The sequence below is a fragment of the Mercenaria mercenaria genome, chromosome 3 (genome assembly GCF_021730395.1).
Source record: "Mercenaria mercenaria strain notata chromosome 3, MADL_Memer_1, whole genome shotgun sequence".
Lineage (NCBI taxonomy): Eukaryota > Metazoa > Mollusca > Bivalvia > Venerida > Veneridae > Mercenaria > Mercenaria mercenaria.
Genome location: NC_069363.1, coordinates 97,681,086 through 97,703,744, shown reverse-complemented (window position 1 = coordinate 97,703,744; position 22,659 = coordinate 97,681,086). Strand labels below are relative to the sequence as shown.

Sequence of the window (22,659 nt, the reverse complement as noted above, 5' to 3'; positions counted from 1 at the left end):
CAGTGTATATATGTATGTTCCATGTGCAATAACAATTTAAAATATTACTGCCGTAGTGTATAAATGTACACTATTTCTGATTACCACAGTGAAATTTGTATTTCATGGAAAAAAGTTCAGAACTACCGTAGAGTGAAAGTAACTGGTGAAAAGTCTGCAAAACGCATCAGTGGCAGACCCGTGGTTTTCAGACTTCTAGAATGCCGGAGCCGCATAATGCAGACGTAGTAAAATAGCTTTAAATACCGTAGCGTAGAAATGAGTAATTAATTAAGTTTTAAAAACTGAGTTTGGTAATTACCGCGACGAGCAACCATCAAAACTAATGGGTATTTTTGGAGAGTAATGATCCCTTAATTGTCTAAAAAGGATTTTCTTATCAACAAATTGCGATAACAATGATTTTAGAACATTATTGCGCACGAGACGTTTGGTTTTGTTTTTAAATTTTATGGAGACCTGTAATTTGTTGCGCAATATTATTTAGTATGTCATATGAATGATTTAACTTATTAGTTTAACTGATTTTATACCGTTTTGTTAATAACATAAATGAAAGTTTACACTTCAGATCAAATTCTGCAATAAATAAAAAGCATTCAAATTCCCCCAAGATACAAAGAAAAATTAAAAAATTCCGGTAGTCCTACGCTGTACGATGTCGGTAATCTGGACCCTCGTTTTGATGGTACGTTTTAGGCGTCTGCGGTAGTCAGTCGGTGTATGATAGCGGTAATAGCGACCCCCGTTTTTATGGTACGTATTTGTCTGCTATGGTAGCCGAAAGGATATAACAATATTTGAACGTCCCTACATAATTGCGAAGAAAAACGGAAATAGAACAGGTCAAAATACCGAGCGCAACAATAAGAAAAGATTTATATTGAGTCGGCAAGACTACAAACAATAAAGAACTAGACTTTAACAGGCAGCACTGTTTTCCTCAGTGTGTTAAGAAGACATTCACACTGTTGCCATATATGACAATGTTTGAAGGTCCCTACATAATTGCGAAGAAAAACGGAAATAGAACAGGCCGAAATACTGAGCGCAACAATAAGATAAGATTTATTTTGAGTCGGCAAGACTACAAAAAATAAAGAACTAAACTGTGGTTTACAAACTTCGTAAAATCTTGGGTTATGTTAATTTTCCAAACGTATTTGGTAAAATTATAAAACGTTTTATTAAAAGAGGTTACGACCCTACTGTTTTGAGACATACCGCATGTTTCGTGTTCAACCCGTTTACAGTTGGACACTACGCTTCCCTCTTTGATTGTGTCTGACGGAAGAGGGGGAGGACTCTATGATAAGCAGTTTTTAAATTCTACCAGGACTGAACTGTTTTGATATCTGTCTTCTGGCCTGTTTCGTCGGGCCCTAAAGGGTGTTTCTCTTGTTGCTGTGTCTTCTGAAAAGGTTTTGAGTACATACGTTTTTGATTCTAAAGGTTTGCTTTTTATATATTTATACACGAGCATTTTTGTGTTTACATGTCATGCCTTTTTGTTTCCACTACGTGTGTTAGAGATTCACCTGAAGGGGATTATTTTTATTTACACTGTCCCGTGTCTTTGGAACATGGTGGGGGTAAGAGTGAGGTTGGGTGCGCACTATAAACCGGTTTAAGCTCCCCAGTGGTGTTTTGCCACTGACCGTTCCAAGGCGGTGCGCCACTGTGTTCCTTTGTTTGTTTGTTTTGTTCTTATGTGTTGGCTTTGTGTGCGCGCGTGTGTGTGCGTGCGTGCGTGTGTGTGTGTGTGTGTGTGTGTGTGGTGTGCACGTCTGCGCGCTGTCGGTTTCGTTTTTGGGAGGCTGCGTTTTTGGTACGTGGCATTTCCTGTTTGATGTTTGTCTTTGTTTTTTAACGCTGTTTTCTTCAGTGTGTTAATGATAATATTTGAAGGTCCCTTTATAATTGCGAAAAAGTTGAACTGCGTAGTTCCCACATAAGTACATTAAGTCAGACAGTCTTTAATTATAAGGTTAAAGCATACGCGACATGGAAGCACTCATAAACTGCTTAAAAGTATGGAATAGTTACATATACATGTAAGAAGCGTTCGACAGAGGGTACATCATACGATCGGGTTCTTTTGTTTTAGAAAGTGAAAGTAGATTGATTCGATGACTGCCTAAACATTGACAATGATTTTATTTAAGAGCAAACTACTGTTTATATATATATTATTTCGATTCTAACACGTTATCAAGTATTTTAACACGACCCGGTTAGTTTTCTATGAAACAAAGAAGGATGTAAACTGTGTGTTATTGTCCATGAATTCATTTTTCTGACGTAACAATTTACGTCATAGCGTTAGACGACATAACAGCGTGCTGGAAAAGAAATCAACAGAAATCAGTCAAACATTTTATTGATATCGTCAAGGACATACATATTAATATCGTTGATAACGTGTTAGAATTGAAATGATATATCTCAAACTGATTAGCTCATGAATAAAATCATTGTTTGTCGTTAAGATGCGTATTATTATATCACTGTATTGAAACGGTACCTAGATCTAACTATATTAACAAAAATTAAAATGAAGAAGTTTTGTCAACTTTAATGAAAAAAAATGTAGATTCTGTTTATCAATGAGACTCTGAAAACAATGTATAGTTAGCTGACTTTTGGACATTGCTGTATTGGATATGTGCATAAGGGGTTATGTTCAATTTTCTGCCAAGACATTAATGCTAATAGATCTAGTCTGATGATGAATAAATATGATGGAGCATTTTCATTCTTTGATTTAAAATTTTTTTCAATAATGAACAAATATAACAATACTTATTCTGCATTTAATTGATGTTTTACTACGTACACGAATTTCGTGCGACAACTTTTTAACTTCGCAAGTACTTTCTTAAATTCATAACTTCGTTAATTTGCGAACTTTTGTGAAACAGCTTTTTCATCGTACGAAATGCGTACGAAGTTCGTACGAATAAAAAGCTTCATACCACGTTTTGTGAAACAGGCCCCAGATCTAGAATACAAAAAAGATAGATTTAATTTCATGGCAAATAATGTCAGAGTTTTAACAAAAGGGGAAAACAGCCAATCTTAACGAATGCTTCAAGTCATACGCTATCTACTATAATAAAAAAACATACATGCATTTTTATATTTATTGTTTATTATTATTTTCCTTTATTTTATTATTTTTTTTTGTTTGGCTTGCCTTTTCAGAGAATAGATACTGGACTAACCCGTGCGTCGGCGTCGGCGTCCACGTCGGAGTCATTTTTGCGATTTTGGTTAGATTTTTGTATGTAAGCTGCCATCTCAATACTTACTAATGTGAATGTATTGATACTTCAAACACTTGTCCACTGTCATGAGCTGATAAGCACTGTATAGGTTCCGTAAATATGTTTTGCTTTTTTACAAAATTATGCCACTTTTCCGACTTTAATCTTCATTCAATTGATAAGGCTGTTGAATAATCGAGCTTTGCTGTCCTCTGGCAGCTCTTGCTCCTGTTATTATTATTATAATTATTTTTTGGTTGATTAAAGAATACGGAATGCCATGAAACGAATGTATCAGTGGTTGTAGGTTTGTAGGTAAACTCTGCAGAGCCTCGTTGCCATCTTAGCATACCCGCGAGCTGGATATCGTCCGTCTTCAACTACGAGCAGTGAAATAGTCTTTCAATTTAACGTTAGGAATAAAAACATACTAAGTATAAATGACAACATTTATAACTATGGGTTTTTGTTGCTATCTAATTTTTATGAACATGTTGGCAGATGAATGTGTTCCAAATAATGCCACACACATGCTGAGTGAAAGGAAAACTTGATTTTAGGAAAAAACCTACGAGTCATTGTTTATGAGGAGTAAAATAAATAAATATGTAACTAAAAGGATGTTCATATGAAATTTTATTCGCAATAAGGGTAAATGTAGTTTAAACCTAAGTCATAGACGATTTTAATGAGGAGTAAGGCTTGAAAAGAAAGAAAAAAACAGAACTGTATTCACTTGAATACTGCGTGAGTAGCGATCCACTCGAAACTGCGTTGCGTTATGGTTTTCGCGATTTTTCAGTAACAAATCCAAACAACTCTATGAAAATATGCTCGGATAATCTTAAGAAGAAGCCCTATACTTATGAAGTGCTTCAATCATTTGATCGCCATCCCCGCTTCCCCACTGTAAAAATGAGTTTGAACAAACGACACAAATCTCAGATAAATCAATACATGTGCGAAGAAACGGCCACATTTGCGCCCATGTGCACCCATCCTCTTCATTTAAATCGGGTTTTAACGGGTAGAATTTCCTTTAAATCATACGTACAAGACCGGAAATTCGTAATTTCGTCCATATTTCTCCATTTGTGCAACGTACAATTCATCACCCAAACAACGTTGGTACCACTTGATCTGTTACAGCTATCTAACTTTGTACATGCCTATATTATTGTCACTGATTTGACGATAAACCCGTGTAACTGATATAAAAGTCCAACTTTGAAAATATTACGTACACGACATTGCAACATTAGGTAAAATGCTTATTTTGTGTTTGTTATTTTCACTCGTTTTACGTAATTACATAAAATCGTAACAATTAGTAAAATACTTACTTTCTGTTTGTTATTTTCCGTGGCGATTTGTTATTATAAGTAGACAAGATATTGACCGCGATGGATGACTTTAGGCTGATTGTTCATATCGATTATTTCATTGTAGAAATAAGGGTTGTTTAAGGCAGCCGTCAGTTTTAAATTTATGAATGCAAATGGATGAAGCGTTTTAAGTACACTCCTTTTCAATAATAGGTTGTATCTAATTATGTATTTTAATACAAAGGTCAACCATCAGGGTCAAGTTGCGTCCAATATTACAATACAACATAAAATCTGCATCAGCTTTTAACCCACTAAAACGTACAATATCCATGAGTACAATAATATTATTGTTTTGAAATAGGACAAGTGTTTTTGTGGCTTTGAGTGGCGTGACGTTGAGTGAGTGTGAGAGAGAGAGAGTGTGTATGTCTGGGGGGGGGGGGGGGGGGGGGGGGGGGGGGGGGGATGATGACCCCGGGTGACACAACTGCATGAAATTATTTCAAAACCGGATGTTGTTATTTCTAAATTATATCTAAATAAAACAAAAATAAAATAGGTAAAATTGCATCAAGCGTTTCGTTAGAAGTTCCATGAAGCAAATTGTTGACAACGGATGAATGGACTACGAACGTCAGGCGATCCTAAAACATATCATGAGCAATTTTTGTCTGCACTTAGGTGGGCTGTAATTACTTTTGATTTTATTCATTACAAAAACAAACTGTAAGTACTTGAGCCTGTTTACTCTATAGTTTAATGACTTTTCTACTGATATATTTATATTTATTTAGCAAATGAAAATGTTTTAATTCATTATAAATATAAAAATAATCATAAAACTGTTCATTGCTATTCATTGAACATTGCAGTTAAATTTAAGTTATATTTAGTGAATAATAGCAAAAAAGTTTTAAAATCTAATCAGCAGACGTTTTGATAGATTTAAATAAGTTTTTTTCAATGAAAAAAGCGGTTGGGGTAATCATGTTAACATGTAAAACAAGAGCTGTCACTAATGGTGATAAATGCCCCCGCATCACAATGACCTTTGACCTGGTGACCTTGACCTTTGACCTGCTGACTCCAATGTCAGACGTATTCGTGTACTTAATAAGTACTATCAGCATGTGAAGTTTGAAGGTCCTGGGTGCAGTGGTTCGCGAGTAAAGTGCCTTCATGCAAAAAGTTAACATTGGCCCCTGTGACCTTGACCTTTGACCTGGTACCCTAAAGTCAGTAGGGGTCGTGTACTCAAAAAGTACTATCAGCATGTGAAATTTGAAGGTCCTGGGTGCAGTGGTTCGCGAGTAAGATGCCTTCATGCAAAAAGGTAACATTAGCCCCTGTGACCTTGACCTTTGACCTGGTGACACTAAAATCAGATTAAATTGCATTCATATAAAAAGTTAACATTGGACCCTGTAAACTTGACCTTTGACCTGGTGACCCCAAAGTCAGTAGGGTTCGTGTACTCAATAAGTACTATCAGCATGTGAAGCTTGACGGTCCTGGGTGCAGTGTTTCGCGAATAAAGTGCCTTCATGCAAAAAGATAACATTGACCCCTGTGACCTTGACCTTTGACCTGGTGACTCCAATGTCAGATGTATTCGTGTACTCAATATGTGCTATCAGCATTTGAAGTTCGAAGGTACTGGGTGCAGTGGTTCGCGAGTAAATTGCCTTCATGCAAAAAGTTAACATTGTCCCCTGTGACCTTGACCCTTGACCTGGTGACCCTGAAGTCAGAAGAATTCATGTACACAATAAGTACTATCAGCATGTGAAGTTTGAAGGTCCTGGGTGCAGTGGTTTGCGAGTAAGATGCCTTCATGTAAAAAGTTAACATTGGCTCCTGTGATTTTGACCTTTGACCTGATGACCCCAATGTCAGTTGGATTCGTGTACTCAATAATTACTATCAGCACGTGAAGTTTGAAGGTCCTGGGTGCAGTGGTTCGCGAGTAAAGTGCCTTCATGCAAAAAATTATAATTGGCACTTGTGACCTTTACCTTTTACCTGGTGACCCAACTGTCAACAGGGTTCGTGTACTCAATAAATACTCCCAGCATGTGAAGCTTGATGGTCCTTGGTGTAGTGGTTCTCGAGTAAAGTGCCTTCATGCAAATAGTTAACATCAGCCCCTGTGACCTTGACCTTCGACCTGGTTACTCCAAAGTCAGAAGAGTTTGTGATCTCAATAAGTGCTATCAGCAAGTGAAGTTTGAAGGTCCTGGGTGCAGTTGTTCGCGGGACAAGTGCCTTCATGCAAAAAGGTAACATTGGCCCCGGTGACCATGACCTTTGACCTGGTGACCCTAAATTCAGTAGCTTTCGTGTAATTAATAAATACTATCAGCATGTTTAGCTTGAAGGTCCTTGGTGTAGTGGTTCGCAAGTAAAGTGCCTTCGTGCAAAATGTTATCATTAGCCCTTGTGACCCTGACCTTTGGTCGGGTGACCCCAAAGTCAGGTGGATTCGTGTACTCAATAAGTACTATCAGCATTTGAAGTTTGAAGGTCCTGGGTGCAGTGGTTCTCGAGTAAAATGCCTTCATGCAAAAAGATATCATTGGACCCTGTAAACTTGACCTTTGACCTGGTGACCCTAAAATCAGAAGGATTCGCGTACTCAATAATTGTTATCAGCATTTGAAGTTTTGAAGGTCCTGGGTGCAGTGGTTCGCGAGTAAAGTGCCTTCATACAAAAAGTTAACATTGGCCCCTCTGACCTTGACCTTTGACATGGTGACCCTAAAGTCAGTAGAGTTCGTGTACACAATAAGTACTATCAGCATTTGAATTTTGAAGGTCCTGGGTGCAGTGGTTTGCGAGTAAACTGCCTTCATGCAAAAAGTTAACATTGGCCCCTGTGACCTTGACATTTGACCTGGTGACCCCAATGTCAGTGGAGTTCGTATACTTAATAAGTACTATCAGCATGTGAAGTTAGAAGGTCCTGGGTGCAGTTGTTCGCGAGTAAAGTGCCTTCATGCAAAATAATAACATTGGCCCCTCTGACCTTGACCTTTGATCTGATGACCCCAAAGTCAATAGGGGTCGTGTACTCTATAAGTACTATCAGCATATGAAGTTTGAAGGTCCTGGATGCAGTGGTTCGCGAGTAAAGTGCCTTTATGCAAAAAGTTAACATTTACCCCCAATGATCTTGACCTTTGATTTGGTGACCCCAAAGTCAGTAGAGCTCGTGTACTATCAGTATGTGAAGTTTGAAAGTCCTGGGTACAGTGGTTCGCGAGTAAAGTGCCTTCATGCAAAAAGTTAACGTTGTGACGAACTAAAGAACTAACGAACGAACGAACGAACGAACGGACGGACAGTTGAAAACTAATATGCCTCCCTTCGGGTGCATAAAAAGGGAGAGGTTACTTAGTGACATTTATGCTGATATCAGCTTGTATTTATAGTAACCTGTAAGTCCTGAAATCCCTATAACATTAACTTTGATATCAAATGTTTTATAAATTACCTTTTTTATCAATTTTACCGGAGACACATAATTAGCTATATTATGATATTGCATTGCTATAGAATGGCACATCTGACAGAACGAGTTAGATTTCTTAAGTTTAGTGCACAGACCAAAGAAAACTAGGAAGAATATCCAACAGGGAAAACCACGTTCAAAAAACGACGTCTCCCCAAACGCGCACATGATCAAAACACGCACACGCACACAAAGCAAACACACAAGGACAAAACAAACAAATAAAGGAATACAGTCGGACACCGCCTTTGAACGGTCAATGGCAAAACCACCACTGGTAAGCTTAAATCGGTCTAGGGTGCACCTAACCTCACTCTTACCCCCACCATGTTCCAAAGTCACAGGAAAGTGAAAATAAAAGTTATTCCCGCCAGGTGAAACCCTAACATATGCAAAGGCAACAAAAACGCATGTACTCAATGCCATTGCAGAAGACAGAGCAATAAGGGAACACCCTTAAGGACCCGACGAAACAGGTCATAGACGGAAATCAAAATAGCTCAGTCCTTGTTGGATTTAAGAACTACTTATCAAAGAGTCCTCCACCTGTTCCGTCAGACACAATCAAAGAGGGAAGCGTAGTGTCCAACTGTAAACGGGTTGAACACTAAACATGCGGTATGTCTCAAAACAGCTGCGCCCTCGTGAAATTATTACGCCCGACGTATAACCGACCATCGTGTATAAATAGTGATAAAGCACTGTTTTGCTATAAATTATTTCTTAATTAAAGTCTAAAAGACAATGATTTTATGCAAACATTTTGATGTGTTTTTGATACAGTGTATTTTTTTTTTAATTATTCAACGATAATAATTTTCAGACGAGCTAAAAGGCCATGACAATTAAACATATAGCAGTTTCATTAGCATCATGCAGTTTATGTATAGTTATCGTACGTTGATTGAAAATTAGTGTATATACTGCCAGTAACACTTCATCAACAAAATATACAATAAAAAGTCAAACATGAGGACACGCTCTAATCGCTTTGACTATTTTTCAAGTCAAGTGACACAGTTTCCGAACGTCAATTAAACCTAAAAGTTATTATTGCAAGTATTAAGCCCAGCGAAAATGTTTGAACAGAGGTCTTTAAGAACAAAACGCATTCGGCTGGTTTGATAAAAAGGTATAATCCTAACAGGCTCGGACACAATCCATTTCCCCGGGATATTGCAATGTTATGACGCGGAAATGGACTCCGCATCCAGATTAGGTCCGCCGTTGTGAAGAGCTGCTGCGTACGAGGAATTTTAAACTTATGATATTCATCATGTTCATGGTCACTTACTTTCCCTTGTCATAATCTAAACCACTCTGTAAAACGCCATATGAACTTTTCTATTACACATGGTCCTAATTATTGAATTAAAGTACTGTAATAACAAAATTTGAAAGTCCTTCAAATAAGATCTTGTAGTAGACGAAAGTAAGCTGTTCATAATTAAACAAATACTCTTGCCTTTTTACTGCGTTAGATGTCATTCTAAATTATATAAGTACACGAAGTTTTAACATTATACAAATAGAATATGACATACAGCGAAAAGGTACTAAAATTAATTTACACGTGATGCTATTTGAATACGTCAAAAGTTGGTGAAACATATAACATTAATTTTAGGTCGCTGCAAGGGATGTAATCGCAAGTGTGTATCATTTAACATAAACATGAGAGACAGAAAGTAAGCTTTAAAGTGAGCGTCCTAGTTCGAAACCGACTCCACACGTCAGTTAGATCGAATAATTGAAGAAACTAGAGAATTACTGGCCAAAACCCTATTACCACTGGAAGCGTGAATGTTCTGCAGCTCGCACTATTTATATCGTTTCTTTAAACACTTTGAACTTCAATGAAAATAAGTAGGTTTTCGTACTGATTGACAAAATCAACAGGAAATGCCGGTAATGGAACGTACAATATATCGTGTATTTAGCATTTCTCGCCATAAATGCGACGTAGTTAGACGGACACGGTGGTATGGATATCAAGGAAACAGTACTGGCTATTCTTGTTATTTTGATGAATTCGAGTACAGTAACTCTATATCTTGGTTGTTGTCGAATGTGACCCAAACGTTACATAGAAATCGTGTATAAATACTTATTGTAACTTGAAGAAAACGTACTCTAGTTATTGAGTTGACAATGTTAATTTTCGAAGCTTGACTAATTCAAGGACAATTACTCGAGAGCAATTAAGATATCCAGCTGATTATCAATCATGTCCAAGACAGTGAACACCGGAAAAGAAATGCTTAAATTACTTAGCAGACAATGATAATTTTAACAATTTTAAGTAATTCAATGGCCGTAACTCATGAGTGTTTAAGACTGCCTGGTAATCAATATACCCATAAACATTCAGATCAAGTTTGGTTAACATTGGACATGAACTGCCCAAGGACGAGAGTGGATACTTTCAATTTTCGCAATTCTCAGTAATTCAAGGAACATTAATCAATCGCCACTAAGACGATCCAGAAGGACAAATCCATAAATTTCTGGCTCAGTTTAGTGAATATCGGATAAGAACTGACTGATTTCGGGAGTGGAAATCATGGGCTGTAACTCAAGAGCTACCAAGAATGTTCAGCTTTCTGTCCAATCAGGCTCAGAATTTAGCCCATAAACATTGTTGCCAAGTTTGGTGAACATTGGGCAAGTACTGCTGAAGTTAGAGGTTATTTATGCAGTTTTGAGGAATTTAATTACATAACAGCCAAAACTCTTAATGTGATCCGAATAGAGCACAGCTTTGGCTTTCAGAGGATACACGTTGGAGAGTCACTCCTAAAACAGTCATGATTTATCTCTCTGTCTAAGGAAGTCTAAATCTTAACCCTTAGCCTGCTAAATTTCTGTAATGACCATGTCCATCTTTCAATTTGGACAGTATTTTCAAAGGCGTTTTGACTTGGACCAATGTTCCACGGAAATATCATCTGACGGCCAGGTGTCGAGCTGTTTTATGGTATAGGCGGGATTGAAAGAGTCTGCCAGGTATCAGAACACCTTAACAGTGGTGAGTGACTGACTCAACTACTTTTTTTACCTAAAGTAAATCTGACGTAGAATATTTGTAAAGTTTTTTTCTTAATTTAGAACTGTGGAATCATTAATCTACTTCATATATTTACTGTTAAAAGTCACTGTTGCACTTTATAACAGGAGCTGTCTTTTGAAAGCGAACTCGACTATTTAAAGCGGTTCCACCTAATGATTTGTTGACTGGTTGATTTGGGTTTTACAGCGCATCAGCACAGTACAAAGGTACATGCCGCCAAACGGAGTTGGCGAATGGGATAAAGGTTTGACCATTGAAAAGCATTCCCTCTGTACAAAAACACTTCTATTTTTAAAACAAATGTTACTTTCGTCCCCATATCTCATTTTTTACTCAAATTATTTAGTTGAAATAGGTTGTATAGTTTTAAAAAAAGTACCTCAAGTTTCTAAAGAAGTAATGAGTAAACACATTTTATATTTTAGGCACGTGTGTAATGATGCCTTTGGCCCAAGCAAACCAAAATGCAACTGGTCAGAAGAAAACTTGCATAAGATGAATTCCTTATCTCCCCGACTTTCGTATCAGAAAGAAAAACAGGATAGTGACATATATCTTAATGTATTTCCCCGTACCAGTATGAAATAAATGATTTCGATCAAATTTCAGTAACAACTCATTTGGCAAACTGATTTCAAGTCATGTGCGATAAAGACACTTTTTAATTTGGTGTGGCCTAAACTTGTGAAAAAGAAACAAAAAAGACTCAAAATGCGTGTACTGTTGTGTTGAAAATGAAACATTTTGTTTTGTAATTTATTACGTATGTAAGGATATGTGCATGTTATTTATTTATTATTGTTACATATTACGTTATGTTTATGTCATACAATTAATAAAGACGTATTTATGGAAAATGCCAGATTAAAACAAATGACCGGTAGTTAGGAAGGAGGGGGTGTTACATGTGTTATCGCATGTTACTCTAGGTCGTTTGAAACGCTAATAGATGGAAACCTTTGAGGGACATTTAACTTCACAAATCTCACTTCAATCCAGCTCCCCCTACTTCTTACTCTCATCACCGCTGGTAAGTCTGGGATTATAATGATACGATAATTTCGTTGTTACGTGGATAAATTTAAAATGTGACTGTTGATTATTCTTGAAATTTAAGCAACGAGCATATTACTTATCAATATAACTTATTTTTCTACATAAATTCCTTCATTTCTTAGTTAACCCGCGCCCTACATTGATTTCCTATATTATTGTTCATAGATAATATCATTACCTTACTTGTTCTTGATATTTAGACAATTTGATCATCCCCCTCTCATAGTCCGTATAAATATGAAATATAAGAAGTGTGTAGTGCACAGAATTTTGGATATTTTACAATTGTGAGTATCTGTAATTATTATCTGGTTCGGTAATACAACTTTTCGTTATATTACCTCTTAAAGTGACGGAGTTGATTTATACTTTAATTTAAAATGTCTTAATATTTTCCGAATAATTTTAATTAGTATTGTTAATATTATAAGTAGATTGCCAATATTCTACTCTGTTAAAGATAACCCCATTGCTTTTACATTTCTATATTTAGCAAAGAACGGATTAAAAAGGAAAAATGATATTCCTGTCTGGACTGGTAATTCTGTTGAGCGTTCATGTGGCTGTAGGACAAGGAGGTAAGGTTTATTTTTCACAAAGGTAAATGTATTTTGTCGACTAATAACTTTAGTTCATTCATTTGAGCATACATGCATTCTTTTACTTGTTTCATCAGGAATTCAATGCATAAACTTGGTTTAAGTGTTTTGCAAATTTTCTATAACTTTAAAAAGAAATAAATTGATAAATAAGTGAAATGTGCAAAAATATCTTCACTAATCATTACATTTCATTGAATAAGTTGCGTAATATGATATATTACCAAAAACTCTAACCAGTATCTAGGGACTCGTGTTATTGTTGCAATCGCTATAAAACGGAAACTGCTCTATCTACCGCCGTATTCAGCAATGCATGATGTCATTTGAACACCACATGAAACAATTATGTGCACTTAATGAATAGCTTGCCGGCCAATAGTAAAAAATAAAAAAAAAAATAAAAAAATAAAAAAAAAAAACATGAGCCCGAGATCCGGCGGACCGATCTCCAGATATTTTGACCATTGGCCGGCAAAGCCTTTGTTTCATAACATGAAATCAAAAATTAATTTAAGTTATTTTTGTTTGTTTATTTTGACTTATTAGCCTAGTAAATATGTGTTGAACACAGTCAGATCATGCAACACAAATAAGGCACTGGCGACTTTTACAAGGAGTCATGTAATTGTATAAAACAGTATTAGAATAGCAATTGTCAATTTACAGATGCCTGGCTGATGAACATCACTAGCAACATCTATGGATTTCCTTGGATAGCTGCAGACAGGTTATCGGACAGAAATTCTAGCAGATTCAAGGAAGCGCAAAGCTTCTTTTGTGCAAAGGTAAAACATCTGTTTAATTTGTTTTTATTTGTAACAATCCAATACACAGCGAGCAAATTTTTTGTTGCATACATTATTAATTGCAAATGTTATTACTTTTCCTTTCTTAGGCAACAATTTCGCGCATTTTCAAAATCAGTCTAAGACTTGTAAATTATATCGGTGTGAAAGCAAAAAATGTCAATATAACTTTTATAAATTATTTATAACTCAAGTTTTCATATGAAATAATAAAAGAAAGAACACTTGATACCAATTTGCATGATTTACGCTGCTGAGAACTGGGGCACTACTAAAACATGATCTGTTCAAATATTACACTGCGAAAAAAAGGGTCAATATACGGGAGTGTACGGTCCCGTATATTTCGAAAATACGGGAGTATACGGGATGTATATTACAAATACACGGACCTAATATACGATCCCGTATTCGGAACATCTAGTATACGGGAAGTCCGTATATTTGTCATTAGGGCCACGTGGCCAAGTATCTAATATCGATAATTTGAATCACATGCTCTTTACCTCTGTGTGTTAAAGCTTGGCTCCAGTAGTCATAATTATATGGAAGCTATACAACAGGGTTGCGTAAACAATGTACCCGCTTGTGCATAAACTGTTTCCACATATTAAGTTCTTCCTCCGACTTAGAGCTATCATGTCGTCATGTGGCCTAATTTTGTAATAACTTGTAATGAGTATTGACACATACTTTTGTTTCAGATAAACGACATGTTTCAGTCTGAGCCAATAACAGGAAATCCGGTCAAAGAGAGATATTATCGATGCTTTATCGATAATTTTCAGTGAGTTTTTACAAGTTTCTGTTTAAGTTTCAAGAAATAAATGCATGCAATACTGTTTCATTTCGCTAAAAACACGTCGGTTAAGACATCAGTCCGTCTCGTTTGTGAGTAGGTTAACAAAGTAAGAATATTTTTATTCTAAGCATACCTACCGATAAGAAAATATAACGAATAATAGTGAATAATAACATAGAAATAAACATACAGGTATCAATTGGAGAAATTCTGTTTGATAACAAAAGGTTCAATATTTTATCGCTATACTGGCGAGAAAAACGGCGTATTTGGAAACGTATTTTTGCGACAGCCCTCACGCCCTCTAGAACCGACGTAAGCAGGATTCTATCATACACTGAATGGACTCTCGTATACCAATGTGCCAGAAAACACAACAACACTTGACTCTAAGTACGAAGAGACCTTTTACGACCGCTACATGGCAACAGCCTAGTCCTTTTGAAATATACAATACTAAATAAACAACAACCAAGCAAATTCAAACCAGACTAGGTTTGATTGTGTCGCTTTAAGAGAGGTTTTCGTCACGTCCTATAGTGTCGTCTCAAGCGGAGTTCTATTATATAAACATATTAAATGGACTTCTTTTCCCATAGTACCAGAAAATATAAAAGCACTGAGTCCAAGTGTGGCCGCTTCATCGCTTTTAAAGACTTATGTGATTGTAAATAAAATCTATAAGAAAACCATAATTCAGCCGCGCCATGAGAAAACCAACATAGTGCGTTTGCGACCAGCATGGATCCAGACCAGCCTGCTCATCCGCTCAGTCTGGTTAGGATCCATGCTGTTCGCTTTCAAAGCCTATTGCAATCAGAGAAACCGTTAGCGAACAGCATGGATCCTGACCAGACTGCGCGAATGCTCAGGCTGGTCTTGATCCATGCTGATCGCAAATGCACTATGTTGGTTTTCTCATGGCGCGGTTAAATTATCTTTACTGATCATGTGGATGCATCTCTTTAGGCAAACGAACCTCCACGCCGAAGCTCCTGTGTCGTTCACCTACTCACTGGTGTTTAACGGCTCAGGACCGATACTCAAACCCATTGTCGATGGCGTTCTTTCTAGCAACACCGAAACCTACCATTTTGGTAACAAGGTGTGGACCCTGATGGGTGACTGGTTAATAAGTCGTGTTGATGTACAGATAGTGAGCGTAAATATATCAAATTACCTGGTAAAGATGGAGGAAAGACAACAGAATAACATGGGTATGATGAATTATGGTTTTACAGCAAAGGTTTTAAATCTAGAAAGTTCTAATGTGTATCAAACTTTCAATTTTCATAATAATTATAATTTAACCACTGTTTTATGAGATTACATTTAAACTATTCATTTAGTTTAGTTTCCAGAGCATCTGTACAATTTGTATCATAAATTTATTAGAGATATGTAAGCACTTTCAAAACTTGCCATTCACAATCAGCTGAACAAGAAATAGCAGGATGTCACTTGAGCGATCAAATCAGATGTCGTCCATCATATTCTTATTTTATACATTACACAAGGAAACAAACAGACGTTAAAACGTAAATGAAACTTTAAAGGCAATATATGGTTAAATGAAAATAGTGCATTTTGCGCATTTGTTACTTTACGACGTTTTGCAGATGTTGACACTATTGTTGCGATGACTGTGGATTTATTCAACTTTACAATGACTCCAGAACTTGGTGATCCAACGTCACCTGAGTTTTCTAAACTAGCGGCATCATTCTGCAAGGCAAGTATTCCACAACAACAACGATGCATAAAACGTATAGAAAGTGTATACTGAAATAGTAATGTATATAGTACTACACAGAGAAACCTTTCACTGAACTATTTTTCAGTCTAACAAAATAACATTTCCTAAAAAACAAAGCACTGTTAAGAAAACTGCTCACTGCCTGTTTAATCCTCTACATGCATTAAAGCAGTCACATGAACACAGTGTACATCTAAAATGTAATAATGTAAAGAGATACGGAGCAATTGCATCGTAAAAGTAGGTCTTCCCTGAGTTTGCAGAACCAAGAAGACCAGAGAAATATATTAAGGGCATGAAGAAGCGGGTCAATGGCCAATCATGAGACTCTCTTATGGGGAATGTTATAGAGTCACAACTATCTGCTCTGTCATTACAAAATCAAAGAGAATAGCATAGAAACCAAAAGGTGTCTCGGGCAATACGGTTGGATCTTTCTAATTAAACAGTGACTAGTTTAAACAGAATATTGTCTGGCATACACGTGAATCAATGGGATCTGCTAAATCACACACAAGACATCGATTACTTATACTTGTAGTATAGCATGGGAAGTCGTTGATAATACCTGCTTTGTCGGACGAAATCAAAGCTACAGATCCCACTAAATTTGCGCTAATTGGTGTAAATTGGCATTGGCTAGCGGTAGTTTAATTATATCAGAGAAATATTCAAAATTCTGTAATAACACGATTAAACGTTGGAAACTCATTACTTCATGGTTCTTTCTGATGAATTGTTTTAATAGAATCAGAAGCAAAAATGCTTTCCGAGAAAGAATTCCAAAACAATAAGTAATAAATCTGGCCTAAAATGACAGCAGTATATGATTGTGACATGTGGTTAATAGACAAATGACAGTTTACTGTGTATTGCCTTGGATACATTCTCCCCCTTCTCCTCCCGTGCAAGGATGGTAATTTATCATGCCATTATAACAACTGCCTGATAAAACTTGTCTGAGAAAAGCAGCCTTTCTCAGGTCAGTGACTTAGAACACTTTACACTGTGTAAACCTACGATAAAGTCCAATGGCATCAGACTGTGTCTGCCTTGCATCTAAAAGTTAATACGCCTTCATACTGCACTGAAAAAAGTCTTTAAACTCCCAAATATTATGAATTAAAAGCGTAAAAATAAAAGCTAACTTTGTGCTTTGTACCCGACATCTCTTTTCTGCTGAACACGATCGATAATTTTAATTTGCTGCAAAGGCAAGTTATATCCGAAGTTCAGTTGCAAGGCGGATACCAATTCTCACCAAGCAAACGTTAGACGTGACTTAAATACACACCAAGCAAACGTTAGACGTGACTTAAATTTTCCTCGATGATTTTATTCATTAGCATTCCATACCAGACGCAATATTCCTTGATGTAAAGAGAGCTAAAATCCGGAACGAACGCTTTCATTTCTGTTTCTACGAGCGTTTCCGTTATAAAAACTTTTTGTGGTAATTGCAAGTACGGTTGGCATACGCTATATATTAGTGACATGGTCTCACGTACCTTCTAAGAGCGCGTTTATAAAATTAATCGCGTAAATATCTCTTTTAGCAGTTATTCTCATAAACAAGATGGCGTCGTTTTGAAAAAAAAAAGAAATAAAAAAGAAGTCCGGCAACACAGCAAAATTTATTCTACCCCTACGTTTTGCCCTTTATCTTGCATGAAGGTAGGATAAAAGTTGTTAATAATGGCATGATAAATAGAATAACAAGTAACTATCTTTTGAGAAAAGGATTTCTCAGCCTCGGCTAGACATGGTCCGGAAAGAGCTCGGCAAGCCTCGCTCTTTCCAGGACCATATCTAGCCTCGTCTGAGAAACCCGTTCTCAAAAGACAGTAACCTGTTATTCTCTAAATACTTACCACTCAGTCAGTTCTTTTACGTGCATGTGGCGACTTTTAAACTTTGGTGGTGGAGGTAAACCCCAGATCTCCCTCCGTGCTGCCCCTCCGTGCATTACTTCATCATAAGCGGGCTCCTTGGTAGAACCACCGACCTTCCGTAAGTTAGCTGGCTGGCTTCCTCACATGAAGAATTCGACGCCCCTAAGTTTCAGTCAGGGCTGTTATATTTCGATCTTCTCAGATCGTTTAGCACGACTTTTATGTCGAGTTATTGGTACTGTTAAGTTTATCAGCTTGACAATTTTTGCCTGGGTGATTCCAATACTCCCGCTTTCATAGCTTTGGGTATTGTATAACCACTTCTAGGCTATGGTGCCTGCTTTTTAATTTTGTCCTTTGGCAGTTCCTGTGATATTCAGGCTCCATAACCTCAGATCCCCTTTCTAAATTCCAGTTTGCTTAGTTCTGTCCATTGTTTTCTCGTTTATGGCAAACCCATTATTTTAACTGGGGACCATACTCCGCTTTTCATGGAATTACACGCTAGTGCATCATTGAAGGTTCCATATGCGCCGCCGTTTGAATACATCTGCGGATGTCTCTAAATTGTTTTTATACTTGTAGCATGTGTGAATTTTGAGTTTTGCTCAACCCGGGGCTAGAGGGCATGGACGGTAGCATGCATCTCCACTACCGTCCATGAACAGGCTCAATCAAACCGAGCCTTCAACATTTTCATTTTTGTCGTGTGGGGGCGATCTGTGGAGTTTCCACTTTTTTTATTTTAAGAGTATAATCTGAATTTTGTGGTCGAAATAAACTGTTTATTTATGTAAATTGATGTGTTTTAGTTTGTTTTGTTCAGGATATATCACGGTACCTAAACGGAAAGTTTCCGTCTTACAAAGGATGCAACGTTACCTCTATTGTGTAAGTATAAACACTGAAAATATTTGGAATTGTTCTATAAGACACTGAGTACTTCCTTTCGTACATTTTCTTTCTTTTGTTTAGGAGGGCATTAGCCCAATATTTGTCGTTTTATAATTCAAGACGGGTGAAAAACAGCGTGTGATCAATTTGAAATATACAGCGTTGAAGCCGTTTTTCACCAAACTCGTTTCAGATATGCAGAGACTGTCACTGAACCTATCATAACGGTACTAACTGTTTCTCCACAAGAACCTATCAAGGTTTGTCCCCTATGAAAAGTTGTTGCTGTGAATACAGTGGAAACAGATCCTGCCCTGCTTGCACATACCCTTGTTTTTTTAGTTAGACGTTTCTACCGATTTTAGTAGCATAACTTGTATATTTCTTCTAACTTTTTATATACGTATAAAAAGAAATATATGTTACAGAAACAATACAGTGGAGGGAAAAATACTAACGCAAATTCATCTGACGTTTGGCTGGGATCAAGAAGTGATCTTTCCCCACATGGTAGCAAGCATGATAAGTCATGCCGCTCCAAAACTAGTTGTTGACAACAAGGTCGTGCTCACCATTGGTTCTGTGATGATATTGGAAAAATCGCTCCTGAATACAGGAAGTGGAACAGCTCAGGACATCAAGGAAAGACCTGAAAGTAAGAAGAAAACACTTTAATGTTTATCAAAAGTCCTTGCAGCATTTATCGTAGCCGTGTTTTTAGTCGAAATATTTGTTTGTGATATCTGGTTCTGTTCCGTATATTAATTAAACTAGTGTGTGGACAAAGCAAAAGGAAAACATAGAAAAGTCTCTTGTCCATCATTTGCGAGGAAAATAAATCTTCTATTTGATACAGCTATTTCCTTAGTTCACGCTTTGTCCTCAGTTTCTTTTTGGTTCTAATGGATTTTCGATTTACCCGACTGAAAACCAGTTTGAAACAGTGAACTATTTGACTAATGGAACGTTGAGAAGCCAACTTTACGGCATTTCTTAGTATCCGATTGGGTGTTGAATGCAGGGATTCGTACTTATTGTTGAAGTATATACTGTATTTGAGAAAGATAATTTGTAGGTAAATGAAAAAGGAAGATCAGAATGAAAAAAAGTGATACAAAATGTATTGGTAAATCAAAATAAAAATAAATATAAAAATAAATGTACAAGTCTACAACAACCGATGAATGAAGCACTTTTAAAATTACTTTGCTGATACTATGCTACTTTCAGAGACAGTAGAAACAAAGCATTTGTTTACAGGAACCAGGAACCAGGACATATTTATGTAATAAGGCATCTTGAATTTTCGAACATGATGATAAACACGCGCACAAAATTTCGAAACTAGTCCGCTTATAGTATCAAAGAAAATTCAAATTGCTAAATACATAAAGGTAATAATTCTGACAAAATGCTGATCAGAGATTCTTGACCTTTGTAATCGTTTTATGATGATAAACAAGTGTACTTAATTTCAAAAATATGGCATTTATAGTAATCATGAACAGTGGACACAAACAAAAAAATAAACGAAGATAATCCAACTTTGTGAGTACAAAAAGGGCATTAATTCTTATAAAATGCACACGAGAGTTGTGGTTTTTTGTCTATTTACTCACCTAATGATGACAAACAAGTGTACAAGGTTTCAGTTTGATTTTTGTCGAGCCCGCTTGCGGATGCGAAGACATAGTTGTCCTGTATGTGCGTGCGTGCGTGCGTGCGTCCGGATTTGTTTGTCCGGACCATATCATAGACATTCATGGAGCAGTCTTGTTTATATTTGGCAGGAATGTTAACCTTAATGACACGGAGTGTCATGCGCAAACCCTAGGTTCCTATCTCAAAGGTCAAGGTCACAGTTGGAGGTCAAAGGTCATGTCAGATCTTGTCCGGCCCATAACTTTGACATGCATTGGGGAATCTTGTTTATATTTGGTATGAATGTTAACCTCAGTGAGACGGAGTGTCATGCGCAAACCCCAGGTTCCTATCCGAAAGGTCAAGGTCACAGGTGGAGGTCAAAGTTCATGTCAGATCTCATCCAGCCCATAACTTTGACATGCATTGAGGAATCTTGTTTATATTTTGCATGAATGTTTAACTCGCTGATACTGACTCTATCTCAAAGGTCAAGGTCACAGTTATGGGTCAAAGGGCGGGCTCGACATGTTGCCCGTGGGCATCTAGTTATAATAAATCGTCGTTACGCATTTTAATGTGATTCACATAGATTTTTACAAAAAATGTGTCAACACCGTTTTTATTTTAGACAATTGTTAGATAAAGGGATTATGACCCTTAGAGTTCTTTGTGCTGAATAAAGTGTTCCGTTTGGACCTTATCCGGAAGTTTCGAGTTCAAAACAAGGTGAGAGCAGAACTGATCGCGGTCTCTTCTATTACCAAGTCGAAGAATATTGCAATGTGTGATAAGGCCTAGTTTAATTATTTTGATGGCAATTGGATTTGTAGGACAGTTTTTGTGATTATAGACCAGCAGAATATAACTAAAATTTCTTCCCGACAGAAATAAATAGCTGTACGGAATAACAAATGCAAAAGATTACTAGCGGTATACTTTGCAAATCAATAATTGAAATCCAAATACAAACAAGAAAACAGAATTATTTACTATTCTGAGACTCCTGGATTCGTTAACAATGAAAACGTAACTTTGTATCTTTATAGATCACCCATGTTTTCCGGACAAGACTAATGTGATACTGCCAGACAGTGCGAATCCATCAGGTTACGTCATCTGTCACGTGGGGAATGGCTTCCGGTTTAATTGTGATCAGAATCAGAATTTTGATTCTACGACGAGCAAGTGTGTGAAACGTACCGTGCCATAAGTGAGAAAAAAGGAGAACGATTTATCATATATCTTTAAGAAATATATTCAAGATTCTGTTGAAAACAAAAAAGGAATAAGTGTTTCACCTGTTAATCTTTGAGTGTTTAGCACGCATTAGTTTAGAGACTTCCGGAACCGCGAAACCGGAATTATGTATTTTACCGAGATTCGTGCTTTAGTTATGTGTTGATGTACAATGTAGTATCTTGCTCCGCAGAGACCTATTTAGTCCAGAACAATTTTCAGAACACCTCGGAGTTCGTACATGTACATTCTGTTTTCTACATTCTGTTTTCATGCATTATTTGGCGCAGACTCATACTTTAAGAGCTGTATGTATATAATTAAGGGTCTCATGTAGACTGATTTTGTATTTGAACAAGATTGATGATCATTTCATGATGTTCTGTCGCACGTGCATTTCAGTATATAGTTACACATGGCAACATAACATTAAAATGGAAACCTGACCGCTTTATTCCTCATATAACTGGAAATGAATTATATTGGTTTGTTATTTCTCGTACACCACTAGTAATCATGTAGTTTTTTAACTCGGATTTACTCTAATCTAGCTTATATATAAATACACAATAGTTTATCAGGTTGCAGTCGAGGAAACTTTTATAGTTTGCCTTTTTACCAGAAGAGAATAGTTTATTGTATTTCTCCTCTTTATGATACGGAAATTACTTCCCATGGATAGGAAAATAGTTCCGAAAAACTAGCTAAATTTAAGAAAAAATGTTTAACTACAGTTAAAATATAGTAAAAATGTTCCACTGCGGTGAAAAATGCGAACTTTCACCGTATGTCAATA

The 22,659-nt window shown here is 36.7% G+C and overlaps 1 protein-coding gene across 1 annotated transcript; it reads left to right on the top strand.

The window, feature by feature from the left end:
• The first annotated feature begins 12,705 nt into the window (after positions 1-12,705).
• Positions 12,706-22,340, top strand: LOC123523926 (uncharacterized). Its single transcript, XM_045301696.2, has 8 exons — positions 12,706-12,809; positions 13,500-13,618; positions 14,344-14,426; positions 15,411-15,658; positions 16,061-16,173; positions 18,916-18,980; positions 19,412-19,638; positions 21,674-22,340. The coding sequence occupies exons 1-8, from the start codon at positions 12,749-12,751 to the stop codon at positions 21,835-21,837; spliced, it is 1,080 nt and encodes a 359-aa protein (XP_045157631.2). The 5' UTR covers positions 12,706-12,748; the 3' UTR covers positions 21,838-22,340.
• The last annotated feature ends 319 nt before the right edge of the window (positions 22,341-22,659 follow it).